At 50.6% G+C, this 19,204-nt stretch overlaps 9 protein-coding genes across 9 annotated transcripts; 3 read left to right on the plus strand and 6 right to left on the minus strand.

Moving 5' to 3' along the window:
* Positions 1-624: 624 nt before the first annotated feature.
* On the minus strand, positions 625-1,903 carry M430DRAFT_267756 (hypothetical protein). Its single transcript, XM_024865447.1, has 5 exons — positions 1,738-1,903; positions 1,633-1,671; positions 1,367-1,550; positions 1,012-1,311; positions 625-892 (listed from the first exon to the last, which is right to left on the minus strand). The coding sequence occupies exons 1-5, from the start codon at positions 1,839-1,841 to the stop codon at positions 875-877; spliced, it is 645 nt and encodes a 214-aa protein (XP_024719307.1). The 5' UTR covers positions 1,842-1,903; the 3' UTR covers positions 625-874.
* A 176-nt stretch (positions 1,904-2,079) lies between these two features.
* M430DRAFT_44099 (hypothetical protein) lies at positions 2,080-2,628 on the plus strand. Its single transcript, XM_024867666.1, has 4 exons — positions 2,080-2,131; positions 2,190-2,203; positions 2,303-2,512; positions 2,571-2,628. Exons 1-4 carry the CDS (start codon positions 2,088-2,090, stop codon positions 2,594-2,596), a joined length of 294 nt encoding a protein of 97 aa, XP_024719308.1. The 5' UTR covers positions 2,080-2,087; the 3' UTR covers positions 2,597-2,628.
* A 432-nt stretch (positions 2,629-3,060) lies between these two features.
* Positions 3,061-4,122, plus strand: M430DRAFT_44100 (hypothetical protein; the record flags this gene model as incomplete). The annotated part of the gene is made up of 3 exons (XM_024867667.1): positions 3,061-3,368; positions 3,529-3,744; positions 3,820-4,122. Exons 1-3 carry the CDS (start codon positions 3,123-3,125, stop codon positions 4,120-4,122), a joined length of 765 nt encoding a protein of 254 aa, XP_024719309.1. The 5' UTR covers positions 3,061-3,122.
* Positions 4,123-4,401: 279 nt separating this feature from the next.
* Positions 4,402-5,448, minus strand: M430DRAFT_278344 (hypothetical protein; the record flags this gene model as incomplete). The annotated part of the gene is made up of 3 exons (XM_024865736.1): positions 5,235-5,448; positions 4,833-5,184; positions 4,402-4,768 (listed from the first exon to the last, which is right to left on the minus strand). Exons 1-3 carry the CDS (start codon positions 5,284-5,286, stop codon positions 4,402-4,404), a joined length of 771 nt encoding a protein of 256 aa, XP_024719310.1. The 5' UTR covers positions 5,287-5,448.
* Positions 5,449-7,004: 1,556 nt separating this feature from the next.
* Positions 7,005-7,584, minus strand: M430DRAFT_21225 (hypothetical protein; the record flags this gene model as incomplete). Its single annotated transcript, XM_024864470.1, has 2 exons — positions 7,005-7,052; positions 7,108-7,584. The coding sequence occupies 2 exons, from the start codon at positions 7,582-7,584 to the stop codon at positions 7,005-7,007; spliced, it is 525 nt and encodes a 174-aa protein (XP_024719311.1).
* A 524-nt stretch (positions 7,585-8,108) lies between these two features.
* Positions 8,109-9,119, minus strand: M430DRAFT_267826 (hypothetical protein). Its single transcript, XM_024865448.1, has one exon. The coding sequence runs from the start codon at positions 9,041-9,043 to the stop codon at positions 8,480-8,482; it is 564 nt and encodes a 187-aa protein (XP_024719312.1). The 5' UTR covers positions 9,044-9,119; the 3' UTR covers positions 8,109-8,479.
* A 1,281-nt stretch (positions 9,120-10,400) lies between these two features.
* On the minus strand, positions 10,401-13,905 carry M430DRAFT_144169 (hypothetical protein; the record flags this gene model as incomplete). Its single annotated transcript, XM_024862872.1, has 2 exons — positions 10,401-10,747; positions 10,818-13,905. One exon carries the CDS (start codon positions 13,903-13,905, stop codon positions 10,846-10,848), a length of 3,060 nt encoding a protein of 1,019 aa, XP_024719313.1. The 3' UTR covers positions 10,401-10,747; positions 10,818-10,845.
* Positions 13,906-14,579: 674 nt separating this feature from the next.
* On the plus strand, positions 14,580-15,420 carry M430DRAFT_106017 (hypothetical protein; the record flags this gene model as incomplete). Its single annotated transcript, XM_024861046.1, has 2 exons — positions 14,580-14,780; positions 14,836-15,420. 2 exons carry the CDS (start codon positions 14,580-14,582, stop codon positions 15,418-15,420), a joined length of 786 nt encoding a protein of 261 aa, XP_024719314.1.
* A 798-nt stretch (positions 15,421-16,218) lies between these two features.
* M430DRAFT_105473 (glycoside hydrolase family 76 protein) lies at positions 16,219-17,629 on the minus strand (the record flags this gene model as incomplete). Its single annotated transcript, XM_024861008.1, has 2 exons — positions 16,219-16,857; positions 16,919-17,629. Coding segments are annotated over 2 exons (1,350 nt in total), but the record flags the coding sequence as incomplete, so codon positions are not given.
* Between the last annotated feature and the right edge of the window lie 1,575 nt (positions 17,630-19,204).

The following is a 19,204-nucleotide window of genomic DNA, read 5'->3' on the forward strand; positions in this document are numbered from 1 at the left end:
AAAAAATTCAAAAAGTTCCCCAAAAAAATCCCCAAAAAAATCCCCCAAAAAAAACTCCCCCAAAAAAAGTACACTGTCCAACAAACAAATCAAGGTTACACTCCAAGATTCACATTCACATCAGAAGAAGATGCGGCTTCTGTGGATCGAACACAGTGCCTCCAGATAAGAGAAAGAAATTTCCCGAAGTTCCGAAGTTAGACTTCAGTCTGGCGCTCTCCCAAGTGAGCTAAAGCCGCGTGTTTTGGTTTTGGTTTTTGTATGTGGGGCGAATGGGGAGAATTGGGATTATGTGTTGGGGGGAGGAGGGGAGGGGAGGGGAGTGGATTGGGTAGGAGAGAGGAAAAGAGAGGAGGGTATAAGGGGCTGTTTAAGTGTTTTTGGTTTGTATTTATACATTTTCTTCTTTTTCAAGAGCTTTTCTTTAGGAAAGGGGAGGTTACCTAGGGATAGAGATGTAGAGGGGGAATACCTATGTAACGTAGGTGCCCAGGTAGGCCAGTTTTTTATTTTATTTTTATTTTTTTTTGGGTTGGGGAGGGGGGGGGGGAACGAGGGAGGGGATTGTATTGGTTTTACCCTCATGTCCTGGAGTTTTGAGGCGGGAGTTGAAGTAGAATGCTTGCAGGAAGTAGAGTACAGTGGATGTATGAGATGGTGAAGGGGTGGGGTGGGGATGGTTGGTAATGTATGATCTTTATAACATAGTGATTGCTATCTAATGGATTGACGGATGGACATTTAGTGGTTAAGGGGGGAGAGGAGGTTGTTGTATATCGGTATGCCGTGATCAGCTCCGCACCCGTTCAGACAGACATCACACTCAGAGGAACCATGTGTCGTGCAATCTCAATGTTTGATTGATTGTCATAGCCTAGCATTCGATCCTCATCTACAGACAGAATGTGGCCATGATCCCAGCCATCCATGACGTGACACAACTCCCATCCCCAGTCCATCCCATGCCAGCCGCAAAGCAAAAAAGCACACAATTTACCGATTGCTCTTGGCCACACGCTCCAGCTCGTCCTTCTTCTTGATGGCGTATGAGTTGGAGCTTCCCTTCGCCGCGTTGATCAGCTCTTCCGCCAGACACTCAGCAACAGACTTCACGTTTCGGAAGGCGGCTTCACGCGCGCCAATGGTGAGGAGGGCAATGGCTTGGTTGACACGGCGGAGAGGGGAGACATCGACGGCTTGACGACGGACGGTACCGGCGCTACCGATACGGGTGGAATCTTCACGTGGGCCACAGTTGACGATGGCGTCGACGGCGACTTGGATGGGGTTTTGGTCGGTCATGATGTGGATCTGGTTCCTGTCAGTACGCTCTCTGTTTCCCCGATTCTGGGACCTGTAGACGCACGATCTCGAAGGCGTGGTCAACAATGCGGACCGCCATGAGCTTCTTTCCGTTGTTGCGACCGTTCATCATGAGCGAGTTGGTGAGACGCTCAATGATTGGGCATTGTGCCTTTCGGAATCGCTTTTGGGCATATCGGCCGGCAGTGTGGGAGATGTAGACTGGGGCGCGGATCTGGATGTAGTCGCTGATAGCAAAGTTAGCTGGAGTGATCTCCCAGTCGAGCCCATCGTCCGCCCCGGTATTCGACTGCAATTGGGATTCCTTACGTCAAGGAGATGTCACGGATCTCGACATCCTCGTAGCTCCTGTCAGACTGCGCATCAGCAATGCTCTCTCATGTCAAATCTCAATCCCCCGCCTGGTGAGCGTACCACTTGTTGAAAAGCTTGATGCTTCCAATCTCCTCAGTGACCTCCTTTGGCAGAACCTGGTAGCCCTGGACGGCCTCGACTTCGACTTCTCCGCTGTCAGACATGATTGCGATCTGACGTTGAGGGTTCGTGGTGGTTTGGATTTTCGAGGTTCGAGATGCGGTCGTCAAAATAATTCTTCCCGAAATTCAATGTGTTCGGCCCATCACGTGGCAGCTAGCCCAGCCAGGCCTAGCCGAGGGCTTCTGTGCCGCCCCAACCCTCACAAGCGAGGTAAAGCGATTTGGACTTGGAGAAAAGACAAAACTTGAACAACGACATCTTGATATTTCCAGACATCGACGTTCACCATGGCACCAGCAAACACTGGAGCAAAGAAGCAAAAGAAGAAGTGGTGAGTAGTTGCAATGGCTTCTATGAGTCTCTCTTCCAGAGCTAACACTTTTGGATAGGTCCAAGGGCAAGGGTATGGAAATATATCCCCTCCAGCACCCCTCCGTCGTCGCATCTAGGAAGAAGACAGCAGAGTAGAGAATAAGAAACACAAAGCTGATAATTCCCACAGTCAAGGACAAGGCCCAGCACGCTGTCATCCTTGACAAGGCCACTTCCGACAGACTCTACAAGGATGTCCAATCATACCGTCTCGTCACCGTTGCCACCCTCGTCGACAGACTAAAGATCAACGGTTCTCTCGCGCGAAGATGTCTGGCAGATTTGGAGGAGAAGGGACAGATCAAGAAGGTTGTTGGCCACAGCAAGTTGAACATCTACAGTATGTCCCCCGCCCCTGCATATCTATGCCAACGAATTGGAGGCTGATTGATGGACAGCCCGTGCTGTTGCTGCTGCGGAATGAGAAGATCGTTCGGTACCTGTTTCTACGATATCATGACCGCTCTCCTTTCGGAATCGACAAGGTGGTAGAAGTGGGCATGGATTGGGCATTGCAATGGGTTTGGGACTCGGTGTAGCATATCCAATCGAATTGCTTCTCATCCGCATTCTACGTCGAGTCAGGCGCTTCGATACAATCCAGTGATAAGTGACTATCAATACAAATGAAGTATTGCATGGGACAGCGTTCAAAGGATGTGATGTACTCCGTAAGAATACAAGGCTGAAGGTATCATACGTGCGGCGGCAACTGCGATCACTATAAGAAACAGAAACCTTCACCACCATTGAAGTCTTGTCTCAAGTTGATCTTCATCCCGTCTGACTCGGGGGACCAAAATACTGTAGATCGTAACTCCCCAGATGCGTAAAGATGCGGCTGCAAGGCCGATGACGACGCTGTAGCTATATTTATATCAACAACACCACAACATTAAGCACTCTTCATCCCTCTCTCTCCCGCCTCCGCCCTCACACTCCAATCCGCAATGTCCGAGCTACGCCAACGAAGCACCAAGAAAGAAGAAGAAGAAGCCAAATCGTCGCCGTCCCTGTCGCCAGCGGCGCGGGCGCGCGCCGAAGACAACGCCATCACCCTGCTGGATCTCTGCCGCGGCCTCGTCTTCCTACTTCTGCTATGCGGCGCAACGTCCTACATCGTGACGCGCGAGAGTTTTATCTGGAATATCAAGCGGCCGGGATGGACACGGCCGGCTGCGATCCGGGCTTGGATTGTATGTGCTGTTCTCTCTATTATCTCTCTTTGCCTACAGGGAGTAGTCTCCCCTCCTATCTCTTTTGCTTTATATCCTAGCTATCTATGTCCGTGTATTTATATTTGGTGATCTTTGAATCAACGGGATTCGAATTTCAAGCCTCCTAACAAGACCCCAGAACGGGCCCCAGCTATACACAGACGCAGACCTAAAAGCCTACGATGGGACCGATCCCACGAAACCCATCCTTCTCGCCATCAACGGCACCGTCTACGACGTGACTTTGGGCAGCCGCCACTACGGTCCAGGAGGCAGTTATCATTTCTTCGCCGGCGCCGACGCCTCGCGAGGTTTCGTCTCTGGCTGTTTCAAAGAGGATATAACTCCCGACCTCGTACGCATCCCCATCCCCTCCCCCCTGCCCCCTTTCTCCCTCCCCCCGACACACTAACTAACGACCATGATGCAGCGCGGTCTCGAACAAATGTTCCTCCCCCTCGACGACCCAGAGATCGACTCCTTGTATACGGCCCGTGAGCTGAAGATTCTGCGCGAGCAGGAGAAGAGGAAAGCGAGGGAGGAAGTGCATAAAGCGCTCAAGGGCTGGGTTGATTTCTTTGAGAAGTCGAGTAAATACCCAAGGGTGGGCCGTGTAAAGAGGGAGCCTGGGTGGGAGGAGAAGAATCCAGTGCCGAAGCTTTGTGAGGCGGCGCAGGCGAGGAGGAAGAGGAGGGATCCTCCTAAGGCGGAGGAGGAGAAAAAGGGGGAGTAGATTAGTTGATTGGTTGGAGGGAGGTATGGGAACCATACGAATTTCTTTGTATATTATGGCGTGTATGGAATATGGGTGGAAGGGAGAAGAGCGGATTCTGAGGGAAAGTAAAAAGAACAAAAGGGGTTCTGGATATACAATAATTCTCTATTGAACTCCCCGCGTCATCAAGCGCGTTGTATGAGCCGTCTCTTGCGATGGGTGGTATCTTGGCTGTGGTCATGGCATTGTTCTTCTAGATTCTTGGTGCGGGATGGTAACCGGGGGGGGGGGGGGTTATTATAAAATAAAGCTTTTCTTTTCATTTGTTGCGGAGAGAAGGGAGGCACTGTAAGTGACAGCCATCGCCGCAGAGATCGCTGTCGATTTAGCCGGTGTCGAGCTGCTCGTGGGCGTCGTTGCTGCGCTGCTCTCGCTCGCTGCACTTCCAGCGCTTCCTGCACTGCCCGCACTACCAGAGCTGCTCGATCCATCTGCACCGCTGGCGCTTCCTGAGGTACTACCTGAGGTACCCGAGGAGCTGCTGGAGCCAGACGCGGTCGAGCTATCAGTACCGCCCGCCACGGCGTTGCCGGGGAGGTTCACGGTGGCCTTTGAGGCGAGGGCTTGATAGTTCGCCAGAGTGCGCGTGGCATTCGCCGTGGGACTGGACTTCTTGTCAGTATGGGATAGAGAAGAGGAGCCAATTGGGGAGGGGAGGAGAAGCTTACTTCTCGTTGATGACCATGGTCATGCCTTTTTGGCAGTGGGAGGCTTGCGAGCAGTATAGCCAGATGGGCGTCGTGTTGTTGATCATGATGGTGTAGACGGGGCTGGTAGTGGCGCCGGCGGCCACGGGCATGAAGCCCGAGTAGATGCCGGTGGTGTTGGCGCTGTTCATCGCGATGGGTTCACAGGGATTGTCGAAGGTCGATTGTGTGACGGTGTGGTTGCCGGCCGCGAACTGGAATTGTACCATGTCGCCCACCTCGGCCTTGATGTTGTTGGGGAAGTACAGGAGGGAGTTGTTGGCGGAGGCTACTCGGACGACGTGGACAGTCGCCATTGATGATGCTGCTGCTGCTGCGATGCGTGAGTATAAGAAGGGGGAGAAGCCTTGGTACTGGACTTACCAACGGCGCTGCCGATGCTCAAGGCAGACAAAGCGAAGGTTGTGAACTGCATTTTGACTCGAAGATCCAAGACTCAAAGACGTAAAGACTCAAAAGCGAATGTGAGTATGAAGAGGGCGAATATTAATGGCGTCTAGCGCTATTGTGTCGTACTGGCCGACAATCAAAGAACAGATAGAGAATGAATTAAGAGGATATCCAGAAAATGCGCGGAAAGAAATGGAGAACCAACGACGATGGACGAGGAGATGGGGCAAGAAAGACCAACAGATGGGGATCGCAAGGCATAAATAAGATTCAGAGACACCTGAATGATCGCCATTCTGGAACAGAGCCCCTCGCAGTTCGGTCTCTGTGCGAGGGACGATGGGTTGAGATCAGGTCGCAGAGAGAATGGTGGAGCGAAACGCGTTTGAAGCTTGAACATGGCTCAAACGGGGGAACATGTGTCTTGTGTATGAGATGGCAGGCTGGAAACAGATCAAATAGTCATACCCTGTAGACCAGACGATATCTATACATTCTGCTGGCAGCAATGAGGTCCATGATATTGTCGTCGTTGCCATATACTATCATAGGCGCGCAACGCATCCAACTTTGGATCGCGAACGTCTTCTCAGCCAGTACTCGATTCAAGATGTGCTCTCATCAAGATCAAAACCATCAATCTCTCCAGAATCCGTTAATCATTCGGTCATGGATCCCATAGCATAAACCATGACGAGTCTCCGGCGGCAGGATGGAGGCGTGTCAGTCGCGACACCAGCAAAACGTCGCGTGTTTCAAGGCCCAGGCTCAACTCCCGTGACCCGGAAATGGTGAGAAACACACCAATAGCCCTGCGCAATGGTGTTTTATATATAGATTCATGGCTTCACAGCTTCAGAATTTAATTCCTTACACGGCCATTAAGGAGGCGTGTATGTTTGTCGTGAGCATGCTTTGCGGTCCACTTGTATCGAAGTTTGTTCGCATCGAACATCGACCCCCGTCAAGCATATCGAAAACAGCTCCGACCAACCAATCATGTTGTCTGGATCGCATCTTGAATTCCTCCCCCAGATCTCTCCGCATCCGCATCTTGTTAGAGAACCCACTCCGTAGCCTCACTTAATAAACATGAGATCAGCATCCACCCATGCATAGCTCCTCAAACCTTGAGACTTGAGACGGTAGAGGCATGTCAAGCCAGGGAGGGAGTCCTGGCAGTTGGAGGTTTGTACTTGGAGACCGATGTGGGGAGTGCAGGCTTTTGGCTTTCATTCGTGCCGTTGGGAACAAGGCCAGGAGAGCATTGTATACCGAAAAGAAGCAACGCTTACCTGGAGGCACCAGGCTTGCTGACCAGACGGGGGTTCCGGAAGTCTGAGAATTGCAATAAACCATGGCCCGATAATTTCTGCGATTCATCACGTATTTTGATAACGCCGTTTTTGGTTGATTCCTCAACTGCAGAGAATGACACGACCTGCCGGCCAACTCCCAGCACAGAATCCTCTTACTGCTGTAAGAGTGACAAGATCCCCATTCCCTCAGTCCAGATTCTGGAGTTCCTGCTACCAATATCAAAACGCCCAATGAATCGCCGTTGAAGTGCTGCGCAACTGTCGCTCGATCTCGTGAAGCTCATGACCTGTCTCTAGAAGCATACCACAAGCTTCTCGAAACCCCAGGCAGACCCAATCCCAACACCAACCCACCAGCCCAAAACGCCTCATTATGTATCGCAACCGTAAATCCTTCCCTACCATACCCATAGAAGCCCACCTCTCAGAAGTCCAGTAACAGCTGCGGCGCCAGCTTCTCCAGATCCTCGACCTACTCACTTATCAGCCACAACCTCTCACCCACTACCACAAGCACAACAACCTACCTCCAAGAACCCGTCCCCCTTCCCCCCCGCATCAGCCTCCGCCCTCATAAACGCCGCCCTCGCCAACGCCTCCCTCACAAACGTCTCCATGTATCTCCCCACCGCCTTGTTCGCCTCGCGCGACAACCGCGTCTTCTCATTCGTGAAGCATTCATGCAATAATCGCGTCAACAGCTCCGGCGGGATCCTCTCTTTCCTCTCCTCCTCCTCCTCCTCCTCGTCATCCATCACCACAACATCTTCTTCCCCTCCCTCACCTGCATCATCGTCCTCCTCCTTCTCATTCCCTATCGATGCGAAAGGATCGTCCTCGGAATCTTCAACGTTGGTAGCACGCGCGAAAGAGCTAGAACCTGACGCACGCGCGGCGCTTGTCTTTCGAGATGCTGCTGCTTTCGCTTTCCCTTTGCTGCTGCTGCCACTGCTGGTTTTTGCGGATGCGGACGGCCGCGGGGCCTTGAATGGCTTGGGTGGCATTCTTCTTCCTTTTCTTTTTTGATCGTCGCGCAAGATTCGGGTTTTGCTTGTGAGGTTGGCCGTGTAGAGGTGGTGGAGCTTTGCTCGACGCGGGGTTTCGCGTATGGCGGGTACGCGTGCACGTGACTTCACCCCATGGGGAACGGAAGGACATCTCATAGTTTGTTTCCGGAAATGCTTATATATTGGTTAAAAATTGGTATATGGACAATAGAAGGAGTATTCTAGACAGCTTTTAGTCTAGAGATGTAACTCTAGCTGGAGCGGAAGGTGGTTATATTCTCCTTGGGATTTGGACTCGGTTATAAAAGGGGCTGAGAGTTATGTGGAGGGTCGGACCAGCTTGTCTCGATCAAAGTAGATGATGAAGTATAGACACGAGGGAAGAATTTACGGATAAGCAGAGAGTTGAGTTTATTCATGTAATATCCTTAGCCTGTCTCTTATTCGAAGAAAGCTGGGATAGATGAGAGTCCTTTCCCATCATAAAACCAAATCAAGTAAGGAACCAAGTCAATCCTCATGTTCCATTGTATATTTTGAACAATCTAATATAGATGCTTAGCCATTTTTCTTTAATCTAAGCTATTCTTAGACGTGAAGAATAGAGGGCCGAGAAGAAAGAGCGGAACAAAAAGCTGGTGAAATTAATTTATACTACCCGCCCCCCCATCCTCCTAATCCTCACCTCAAGGATACAAGCAGAACAGCCAACAGTAACTGTTGTTGCCATCCACTACCCTCCCACACTTTGTCATACCAAATCCACGGTCCTATAGCCGTGACTTGATACATTGATCTCCTGATACACGCCACTCCACGGCTCAACAATATCATACAGCCTCGTAAACCACCACATAATAACAGGCTACACATCATCAGACCAAAGCAATCCTCAATCAGAGGAGGAGGCAAAAAAACCTACCTTATCCATCCCACCAATATCAAAAACCCTCCAATGTAGTGAGTCCCCTGACAAGATGGAATGATCCACCCCCACAGATATCCCATCCACAAACCACGAAGCCTCATCTTCACCTACGAAACTGAAAGCGATGCTCGTAAGGACGCCATCGTAGCGATTATAGATCTCTGAGATTGGCGAGGGTGAAGACGGGTCCCATTGGCCTAAGATTTCAATCTCCCCGTCGTCATGAGTGATCGACATCCCGGTGAGTCGCGCTCCTGATCGACGCACTTTTAGGCTTTGAATATAACAGAGGTTTCCGATCGAGAGGTAGCCGCCTGTAGTAATACCTCCACGTATCTGAGGTATGTAGTGAAGCGTAGGAATCCTTGGAAGGGCTGGCATAGTGGCGGGGCTAGGCCCGGGCTTATGATCTTTAGTAACCCCTATATTCTCGATGCCTCTCGAGGACTTGACTGGAAGTACATCGTAAAAGATACCGATGATTTCGGATCCGGGATCTTGGCTCAGACATGTCCAAGAATATCGCATTCTTTGAATAGTAATAGGATGGAGAGAAGGTCCAAAGAGACATGTACGTTTGTGGCTTGTGGTAACCTAACGGTATTAGTAGTAGCTATCGGGATGTATTCTATGAGGGACTGACCAAGATGCTGGGATTGCATTCGAAGTTGAAATGATCAACTGGCATTCGAAGCCATACAGATACAATACGCTCATTCGGCCGAAGAGATAGGTGGATAGGGCAGCCTTGACAGAGACCAATCGATCGGTTTGTCTCGCCGTGCGCTACCATCCCCGTTATACTATGCGTGTTTGAGTACATAGTCAAGCCCGAAATATAGCCTCCATCATCAACGAACGGAAGATATGCACACAATCGCCAGCCACGAAAGCCTCGAATCTGACGTGCGTTGACTGTTTCAAGCATGTGATGGAGCTGAGTACTAGTAAAATACAAGTCTTTGTCCCACATTACTCGAGTCAATGTTTCCGAGCTTGCTATCTCATCGGCGAATTCGATTTTGAGATATTTTAGGTTCTGGGTAATGTGAGCTTGCCCTCAAGAGATATTTCGGGGAGCTCACATCTTGTAGTATACGCAAACGTCCGATATCATGCCCATATATCACACCAAACCAGCCATTCTTGGTGTCTCCGACCCAAGGGGACGTTGTCCCATTTGCATATAGAATGCTAAGGGCAAGAAGTCCGTATCGACCTAAGACGAACTTGATACCCTTGGCCGCTGATCTTTTCAAGAGCACTCCTCTAGGATCACCGAACCTTAGTAACGATAAGAAGCGTAGACCAAAAATAGAGATTGATTCAGTGTATATGGTGTCGATTACATCGTTAGATATGAGATCAAAAGTAGTTTGGCCTGGGCTGTCTTTAAACTTGCTAAGAAGTGTAGACGATATATTGACCGCTGAGAGAAGCGATGACACAAGACTAGAAGTGCAAAGTTCAGAGATAGCGAGTTGAATTTCGACTGGCAACTGTGACAGCGAACTCAACAGCCGCCCCAGTTCAGTCTGAGCATTAGTTCCCACGAAGGGGTTTGCAAAATCTATCACCGTGGTGTCTCTATCCTCAACTGCATACTTAGGTTCAAATAGTGGATACGTAGAATGCGCGAACTCATAAATGGAGAATGAGGTAGGGTTCGTATTTGTAACGTTGACCAATTTCCAACAAGAGAGATGGACAAGATAAGCAATTTTTTTTCCGGCGCATGGAGATTCGAGACAGACTCTTATAGTCAATGACTGACCGCTCTTGAATATAACAGAAATGGCTTTAAAACTGTCGGCATCTGTTAGATCTAGCGGTATAGTAACAATTCTGGGCTGGTGGTTCGAGTCGGCAATATTGCAGACTAAATGGTGAGTTGGCAAGCATCTATCAAGGACTGGAAGATTATAACCAACATCCAAGAACCTTATACTCCCAGGCTGTGCTCTCTGACGGTACAAAATCCAGATAGTAGTTGGGTGTCGGCAGCCTCATGCGACAGAAGGCACAGTGAGCGCTCCATTGGAAATGCAGTCGGTAGCCTTCTTCAGACATGTTCGAGATGCAACCGTATTCTGTCCTTGTTGGGTTGATAATGGCCAGATACTGTAGCTTGGAGAGAAGCTGGAAGGGGAAGCTGTCCGAAACAGAGAAATACTGTTGTTGTCGTGCTGTTGGAATTGATGCATAATCACGTGGTCTAGCACTGGCGGCGGAACCGGAACACACTGGGGATTGTAAGGTGGGTGTCTCAAATCTCATATAAACGCTGAAATGCAACAAATATCTAGGTATCTTACATTCGGGTAAATCCCTCACAGCTCCTCATGCTTTATGGGTGCTGGCTTTCCCTCTTCTTGCGCAGCTTGTCCCTCCGCTTGTTCCGCTGCTTGTTCTCCATTGGATTCCTCTTTTTGCTGTTCGCTCTTCCCTGCTTGCTCCTCTGCTCTTTGCTTCTCGACCCACGCAAGTATTTCCTCCTCACTCGGCATCTCATCGTCAGTACCAACTTGTATAAATGGTTTTCCTCCGAAGTCAATCGTCTTTTCGGCATCAGCTGCCTCTGTCTTTGACGTCTTAGCCTTCTTCGACTTGGTTGACTTTGGTTTTGTTGGTTTCTTAGACTGATAAGGCCTTCTCATGCTCTTTGTGACGAGAGCCATTTGTGCGTCTTGAAGTTGCTTGACTTTAGCCGCGATGTCCCTGACGAGGATCACCGGATCAGCTGTAGGAGGTAATTTTTCTTGTTCAGCGAGCTTCTCTGTGAGCCATTCCGAAATCGAATCGTACAGAGTTTGCGGGACAGTCAAGTCCTCGGTAGTGTAGGTAGGCGGATTAAGCGTCTCTGCTTCGGATGGGGCGGATGAAGTGGCTGTTTCGTCCTCGTCTTCCAAGCCTGCAAAATAATCCACGCTGGCAGATGGAGTAGCTGTTGCAGCGGCTGACTTTGAAGCACTGAATGAAGAATGAAGCTTGGTATCATTCTCAATCTGTCCCGTGATACCAACAATGAGTTGCTTTGTCTGATTCAAAGCCTCTTGGAGAACCCTGACTTGCGCCGGTCTCGCTGCAGCTTCTTCCCTTCTTGTTTCGATGGGTGCTACAATGTCCTTCATTTCCTTGAGTTTGGCTTTCAATTCTTCACGAGTCGCGTCCTTGCCCTCAGAGTAGATCCACTCACCGGCCGCCTCGGCCTTGGACTTAAGGCTAGCTCGCTCCTCCTCTGTCGACGAGGCAATGAAGTCTTCGTTATCCAAGAAGTCTTTCGCTCTGTAGGTGAAACCCTCCAGTTGGTTCAATGCATCCTCTCGCAGCCTTCGGGCACGATCAGAATCAGCAAAAGCTTCTAACCGATCCTTCATCCGAATGATTTCCGCCCTTGGTAACTGTGGAAGGCCCTTGATCTCGGTTGTATACTTGATAGGGATGACCTGGAAACGTTTGGACTTGGAGTCTTTCTTCGCCGAGGCTGATGGGGATGCAGTGGCCGTTGAAGTACTGGATGTCTCAGAAACACTACTCTCAGGGGAGCTTATAGTCTCAACGAGATCATCTTCTTCATTGAGAGGCGCTTGATCCTTCTTCCCGAAACCAAACATACCCTTGACACTATCAACCACACCACCCTTGTCCGTGTCCTCCACTTCGCAGTCAACGACGAGCTTCAGAATCTCGACCTGGCCATTGCTTGTGGCAAGGCGCGTACTGAGTTTTACATCGATATCATCATCGGTACAGCCAAACTTCTCTTTCAGCACATTAACAGACTCAGTGAGATTTTGTGTCGTGAGTTGCAGCAGTTCCTTCTCCGGTGAGTCAGGTGAGACCTGATAGAATTCGATAGAGAAGTCCTCGTGGTTCTTGAACGAGTATTGCTTCTCAGCCCCAAGATGCGATGTAGGTTGCCATAATCTCTGGTGCTGTAGCTTTCCAATGGGGTTGGTCCACTTGATCCCTGCAGCGTACGCAGCGCCGTCCGAGGCACGGATTGCTTTCACCCTGAAGGATGGGCTGAGCCCGGCACCTCTGAACCCGGCACCAAATACCGCAGCCTCGTCCGAGTTGACATTTGTTCGGATCTTGTCAGCATTTCCGAAGAACTTTTCAAGTTCCTTCTGAACAAAAGGAGTCCGGATAGCACCGCCATGTAGAATAACGGAATCGAGATCTTTTGTTGTCAATCCTGCCATATCTAAGGCGTTTTGAATTGCAACACCGACACGCGCACCATGAGACGCGGCCATCTGCTCAAAATCTGCACGGCTTATCTTGTATCGGAAGTCAGCATCCTCGTAAAGCCCCTCGAAGCTAGCTTGGGTATTCGTGTTGGCACTGAGAACTTGTCGTAAGCGCTCTGCCTCTTTCCAGAGCTTTGCCGCAGCACGCCCGTGGGCTCGAACGCCTTCAGCGGTCGCTGATACTTTCTTGCCCGCGGTAGATTCAACAAATTGAGCGATCATGTCGTCCACAATGATAGCATTGAGGGCATCACCCCCAAGCGTTCTATCCCATCCGCTGCCAAGGACCTGGACCTCCTGGATTGTCTTGTTGTATTTCCCAACGTCCTTCACAGTCCTTCCTTGGAATTTCATGATCGTTGCCTTTGTAGAACCGGCACCCATGTCGAAAACCATATGATACTCTGGCTTTGCGCCTCCTGTAACACTCGGGAAAGTTCGAGTAGTGGCGTAGTTGAGGCCCACAGCCAACCCGTCACTGATCAGTTCCAGGACTCGAAGACCTGCCAATTCTGCTGCCAATTCTACTGCTCTCCTCTCCTCCGCAGTGTAGAACGGAGGTACTGTGATGACGAGATCTTTGATTACGCTGCCTTTACCAGCGAGGGCTTCTGCGTTCTTCTGTATACTTTGTAGCTCCATAGCCAGGATTTCCTCTACGGTCCATGGCTCCTCATCCTTGGAAAATGCGCCGCTTCGGAATGCAGCTGTACCTCTGATCTTCTCGGCTTCCAACTGGAGTGCGGGATGCCGTGAGGAATAGTCCTTGACCACCGAATCATCTGCCGTGAGTCCCAGGAGGGGCTTGAGGTTGGGGTAGACATCTCCAGGAAATCGAGCGGCCAAAGCTACGGCGTCTGACCCATACACCCTCTCAGGGAATGATCCGCTTTGCGGGTTCTTTACCGGCTTGAAAGCTACGGCAGAGATCTCCTTTCGTCGTGAGTCTTTCGTGAGGACGATCTCGAGAGGGATTCCTGGTTTGACAAGAGTTGCTTTGATGTATTCGGTGCCGAGGTCAACTCCAAGCACTGCGGATGCAGCTAGGGCGGTGGAGCTGAAGAGACAGAAGAGGGCTAATATGGCAAATATGGGAGAAGAAAAGATCCTATTCGAAGGCTTCGACGAGGAAGCCATGTTGGAAGAGATCGGGAGCTGCTGAGGGAGTGAAGCAGACAGACGATGTGGGAGGAGGACGGTCGGTTTATAAGGCGCCTAGAAATCCCGCATGAGTGTGGCCACGGGTCCTGAAAGGCGATTGGCAACTGGCACAAGAAAACAGATCTCGAACTCTCTTTGATGGGAGTTTTCTGTCTCTGCTGCTGGAAGAGGACACGTTGGAGCTGTTTCTCCAAATATTTGTGGCGGCCTCGCCGATAAGGCTGGGATGACGTAAGCAGGGGTGCGATAAGCCGATGCGCCCTCATGGAGGGGAAATCTGAGGAGAAGTCAATTGCAACGCGGTTTTCCTGTTTTCCTTTTTTTTCCTGGCAGATCCGACAATCCAACAATCCAAGAACAACACCATCCTGCCATTGGCCTCTCCAGGTTCACGCGGGTGGATGGGGTGAGCACAGAGAGCGAGACGGTCACTGAGTTGTCGTGGATTTCCGCATTGCTATCGATTACTGACAGATCGCAACTAACGCCCAGGATATCTTCTATTTCCGTGCCAGGGATTTTCCTGCTTTCATAAGACTCTCGAGATTCTGGCAACACAGGCCGACACCATTCGTTTTCACAGTCAGCACCATCACTTTCAACCTTCTTCAAGGACTCGCATCTCTCCAACCATCTAAACGGCCTCCGCAATGGGTACGCCTTTCGTCCAGTTCCTCGGGCCATCAAACCTCGAGGGCTACAACCGCAAGAGACAGCCTTCCGAGCAGCCAGCCACCATCCCCAAGACATTCCTCGATGCCATGGAGGTTCGGGAGCAGGTATTCGTCAAGGAGCAGAACATCCCCCTGGAGAATGAGTTTGACGCAGACGATGCTCGGTCTTGCCATTGGGTAGGTGCATCATTTACCCATAGAGACCTGACCCCTTTGGCTAATCGAGGAACAGGTCGCATATGCTTCCATCAACACCACAGTCGAACCTGAAGTGACGGATGAAGATGGAAACATCGTTAGAAGAAAGCAAAGTGTTACCAGGTCAACACCAATTGGTACAATAAGGCTCGTCCCATTCCCACATGCAGCACATCCGGAACCTGGCTCGGCATATACCCTCGATGCACCCGAAGCAGTGTCCGGTCCTCCGCCTTACATCATCGACCGGCCGACAACATTCCACGATGGAAAGGAACCATATCTCAAATTGGGAAGAATAGCGGTGTTGAAGGAATTCCGTGGATCTGGAATAGCGAGGCTTCTGGCGGATTCCGCAATAACCTGGGCCCGACAGAACCCCACCTTCTTCAACCCATCCATTGCAGTTGTGGGAATGGAAAACCTTGGTGCGAAGAGCGTGGACGATGTGCCTGTCTGGAAGGGCCTCATGTGCGTCCATGCCCAAGAACAAGTGGCGAAGGTCTGGGCCAAGTGGGGGTTCGAGCTCGACGAAGGTATGGGAAGTTGGTACGAGGAAGGCATCAAGCACGTGGGCATGTTTAGGAGAGTTGATATTGGGAACACCACTCGACAATAGATTGGGATTGCAGTTCAGTGGACTGCAGCTTAGTCTGGACCTTCAACATTCGACATCCCGAGTCCCGCGCTTCTTTGATGTTGCCATGTGAATAATGGTTTCTACGGAGGGGCGAGAACATGACCGGTGTCAAGCCATGAACATGCAGATGTACACCCAGGCATTTTATACCCAAGCAAAGCTAGCTATCTGGCTAGAAGTTCTTGACCACGTCCAAGCTAAAAAGTCCCCCTTCCAGGAAGATCGATGTCCTGAATTATGGAATAAGTCCCCCGAGATACTTCAAAACTTCAAAACGCTAGAGCGCCATATGTCCATTATCCAGCAAGTGCCAAAAAGCCTACATAAATCAATCATTCTATATCCGTTTGACAATTATGCTACTGACTATTCGCTGGATATCATAAGTTTCTTCTTTTTTCTCCCTCCGATATTGATGAGGGGTTATTGTACAAGTGTGATTTGTAACTCCAAGTCAGACATCGGCCATATTACGATTGATGCCAACCAAAAGAGCTTTAGCAATCCAATTAGCTGTCCTTGACGAGAAGAGGTACATCTTGCATAACAGCGCTTGCTGAATGCCTAGAGCTCGTCGTCTCTTCTTCATGCCATCATATACAGAACCCGGGCCTCAGATTCAATAACTCAAGTATTCCGCAAAAGTTCAGTTCCGCCCGCATCATCAAATCTGAAAACCGCAATATACGCAGTACCCTGACGTAGCCATCCTCCCGTCGAGATCAATTGGTTTCGGCGATTCCTCTGCGAGCATTCCCGCCGTCGTCATCTCATACCTTATCCGACCGCCCTGCCCTTCCCTCGCGCAACCCTCCTCTTATACAAACCACTGGTACCTGATTCCAACCCGTCCGACACCATGAACCACGTACCGCAGAGACTCGCCACGATCAGCACAGCGGTCAAGGCCCAGGCGCCGACGCGCCCCCTGTGAGTAGGCGGCGTCATGTACGTCCCGGGCGCGACGCTGGACGCATTATGTCCGGCGGTAGGATCCGATATGCTGGTGCCGCCCGTGCTATTAGTGAGCGGCACCTGCTGGGTCTTGATGATAGTGCTGAGGAGGATTTCCAGGGCGGCCATCTGCTGTCCGGGCCCGTTAGAACCGTCCCACGTGGCGTTCTGGGACCAGCGTTGGCCGCAGGACGTGTGGTCGGGGAAGAAGCTGCCATCGCACTGCTGCATGGCAGCGGCGGCGGAGTTTCGCAGGAGCGGCGTGATGGTGGGTTCCGTGAAGGGCGCCATCTGTACCGTCGTCGCCATCCAGCGGGAGAGGAAGGTTTTAAACGTCTGCTGGTCGGGGTCGCATTGGCCGGACGCCTCGCAGAGCTCGATCATGATGCCGTTGGGGAAGTAATCGACGGCCACTGCCTTGAGGATATTCGCTGTTCGATTCGCCCAGATTGGATCACCTGTCTTACCAACTATGAGCTTTTTTCACCTTCTGTGCCGTGGAAGCAAGCAAAGCAGCACTTACATAGTTGAACATGATAGCGCACCCGGCGAGCATCGTCCCGCCGTTATAGGTCCACATCTGCCGATCGAGTGTCGTGCAGTTGTTGTTCGCATCCGTGTTGTCGTATACCATGTAGTTGACGTTGTCAACCAGCCCCACCGCCCACATCCAGTCCCAGATCTTGACGGCCCATTGCGCGTACATCTCATCGTGCGTATATCTCGCAAGGCGGGCTGCGATCTGGAAGAGAGCTCCGTTGGAAGGGGTATTCTTCAGATGATACCCATTGGCCGCTTGGAACACCTGCCAATGAAGACCTCCCCCACAAGTGCTGTTATCCCAGCGGCCGATCTGCTCATTGAACACGGCCTGCGCCAGCGACAGCCACGAGGGCTCTGTCGACGGCGGGTTAGGGAAGTTCGCCTCGGCGGCCGTCAGCGCCGTGAAGGCCCAATACGCCTGATCATCGTTCCCCATATCGAAGCTCTGGTTCTGCGGCATGAAGTCGTTGTCGTTGCCCACCTGGAACAGGACGCCCTGGCTCGTGATGTCGTTATATGTCGCGTCGCCCGTGAAGCTCCAGTAGTCGATCAGCGCTCCCCACATGGCTCCCGACTCCCACCAGAAGTACGGCGGGTAGGGCAGCTCGCCGGGCGTCTGCCCGCTCTCGTTGCCTTTGTAGTAGCTCACCAACCCATAAGCTACGGTGCTGGCGGCGCTCTTGATCGACTCTGTGGAAAAGCTTGTTAGTCGTGTTCCTGGTGAGAAATGCGGGGGTATCTGTAGGAAACAGTCGGGGGGAGGGGAGAGAAACTATACGTGGATCATTGAAATCGACCTGGATGGCCAAGACCACTCGCATGAGAACGAAGAGAAGAACGGGAGCGATGCGATGCAATCGAGCCATGATGTTTGAATCAAGGTCGATCTCTCTTGTCTGTGCTGCAATGAATGAAACGGCGGCCTCTCTCCCCTGCGCTGAGCCGTTGGTGACAGCGATCGACTTCTTGAACCTTGATCTTGACCTTGATCTTGACCGCCCAGCTACAAAAAATACATTTATGACAGCTCAACAAGAGATCAGAAGACAAGATCTTGATTGCGCGGCTCGCGCCCACAAGTCCAGAGGTGCAAGAGCGCAGCAGCACACCCCGTATCTCCAACTCCCTGGTTCTGACAGCTGCACGTCTTGGAGCGAAAAAGCGAACGTTGCATGTAAGACAACCCCAGAATAGGTAAATAGGTAAAATGTAACCCGTCAAATCAAATCAAATCAAATCAAGTCCAGTCAAGTAAAGTCGAGTAAAGATCCCATAACATACATGCATCTTCCAACAGCGAACGAAAATGGAAAACGACACAAGATATATATGAATAGATTAATATATAAACAAAAAAGAAAGGAAAGGAAAGAAGCAAAAAAAATTCTTCTTCTTCTTCTTCTGAAGCATAATAAGATACAACGCGGCACGGCACAACCTACGATACGATACGATATGATAAGCTCGTGACCCTTGACCAACCTCGTATCCCCCCCGTCCCCCCGGCTGCTGCGAATTCAGGGATACGAATAGAATAGGTTTTAGCGGAAAAATACCATCCATTTATCCATCCATCCATCTTTTTTCTCTCACACTGCTCCTGTTCCTATTTTCATTTCATTTTTCATTTTCATTTCGTTCTTTTTACGAGAAGTCACATCACATCATGTGAGATGTATAGTAGGTACGAGACAAGGCCGGCGGCGGGGGGACGAAACGAGGATCGTGGCGAAGCAAAGCATTTTTCTTGTAGGATTCCTCTCTCTCTTAAAAACTTACCTAGCATGGTATGGTACTTGAGGCTTGTTTTAGGATGGTGATGGGGGTCTAATAGGTTAGTTAATAATAAGCTTTGGCATCTGCTCTGCTCTGCTATAGAGGTCAGGGGTCGGGGGTCGGGGTATGGAGGTGCCGCGGATCCTTCTACTTAAGTAGGTTTTAAACTTTGGACCCCGCGAGTTGAGGGAAGATGTCGAGTTGAATTGGATTGAATTGTATTCGGGTTGGGTTGGGTTTAGATACCGGGTTCTTTGTATGTAGGTAAGTACAGGTACGTAGGGAAATGCAACAAAACGGAATGAGGAAAATGTCTGAGCGATGAGAAGAATATGATGTACAGATAGGAAACCAGACGTTCGTTGAACGGGGAATGAATAGGAGAGGCAGAAAAGGTATCTGTGGACTTCCACTGCTTCGCAGTTGTGCACGGTTCAACAATATCAATGTGGTTTAAATAAAGCCCGGAGAGGAGACTTCGGAGAGAGAA

This window comes from Amorphotheca resinae, assembly GCF_003019875.1.
Source record: "Amorphotheca resinae ATCC 22711 unplaced genomic scaffold M430scaffold_9, whole genome shotgun sequence".
In the NCBI taxonomy this organism is placed as follows: Eukaryota; Fungi; Ascomycota; class Leotiomycetes; order Helotiales; family Amorphothecaceae; genus Amorphotheca; species Amorphotheca resinae.

Excerpts from the sequence above, each read along its gene's own strand:
- M430DRAFT_267756 (XM_024865447.1), bottom strand. The coding sequence starts at position 1,841 with ATGTCTGACAGCGGAGAAGTCGAAGTCGAGGCCGTCCAGGGCTACCAG. Across the intron at positions 1,551-1,632 it reads ATCCGTGACATCTCCTTGAC|CGACTACATCCAGATCCGCG; the intron begins GTAAGGAATCCC and ends CTTTGCTATCAG. Across the intron at positions 1,312-1,366 it reads TTGACCACGCCTTCGAGATC|ATCCACATCATGACCGACCA; the intron begins GTGCGTCTACAG and ends GACAGGAACCAG.
- M430DRAFT_44099 (XM_024867666.1), top strand. The coding sequence starts at position 2,088 with ATGGCACCAGCAAACACTGGAGCAAAGAAGCAAAAGAAGAAGTG. Across the intron at positions 2,513-2,570 it reads CAGCAAGTTGAACATCTACA|CCCGTGCTGTTGCTGCTGCG; the intron begins GTATGTCCCCCG and ends ATTGATGGACAG.
- M430DRAFT_267826 (XM_024865448.1), bottom strand. The coding sequence starts at position 9,043 with ATGCGATATTCTTGGACATGTCTGAGCCAAGATCCCGGATCCGAAATC.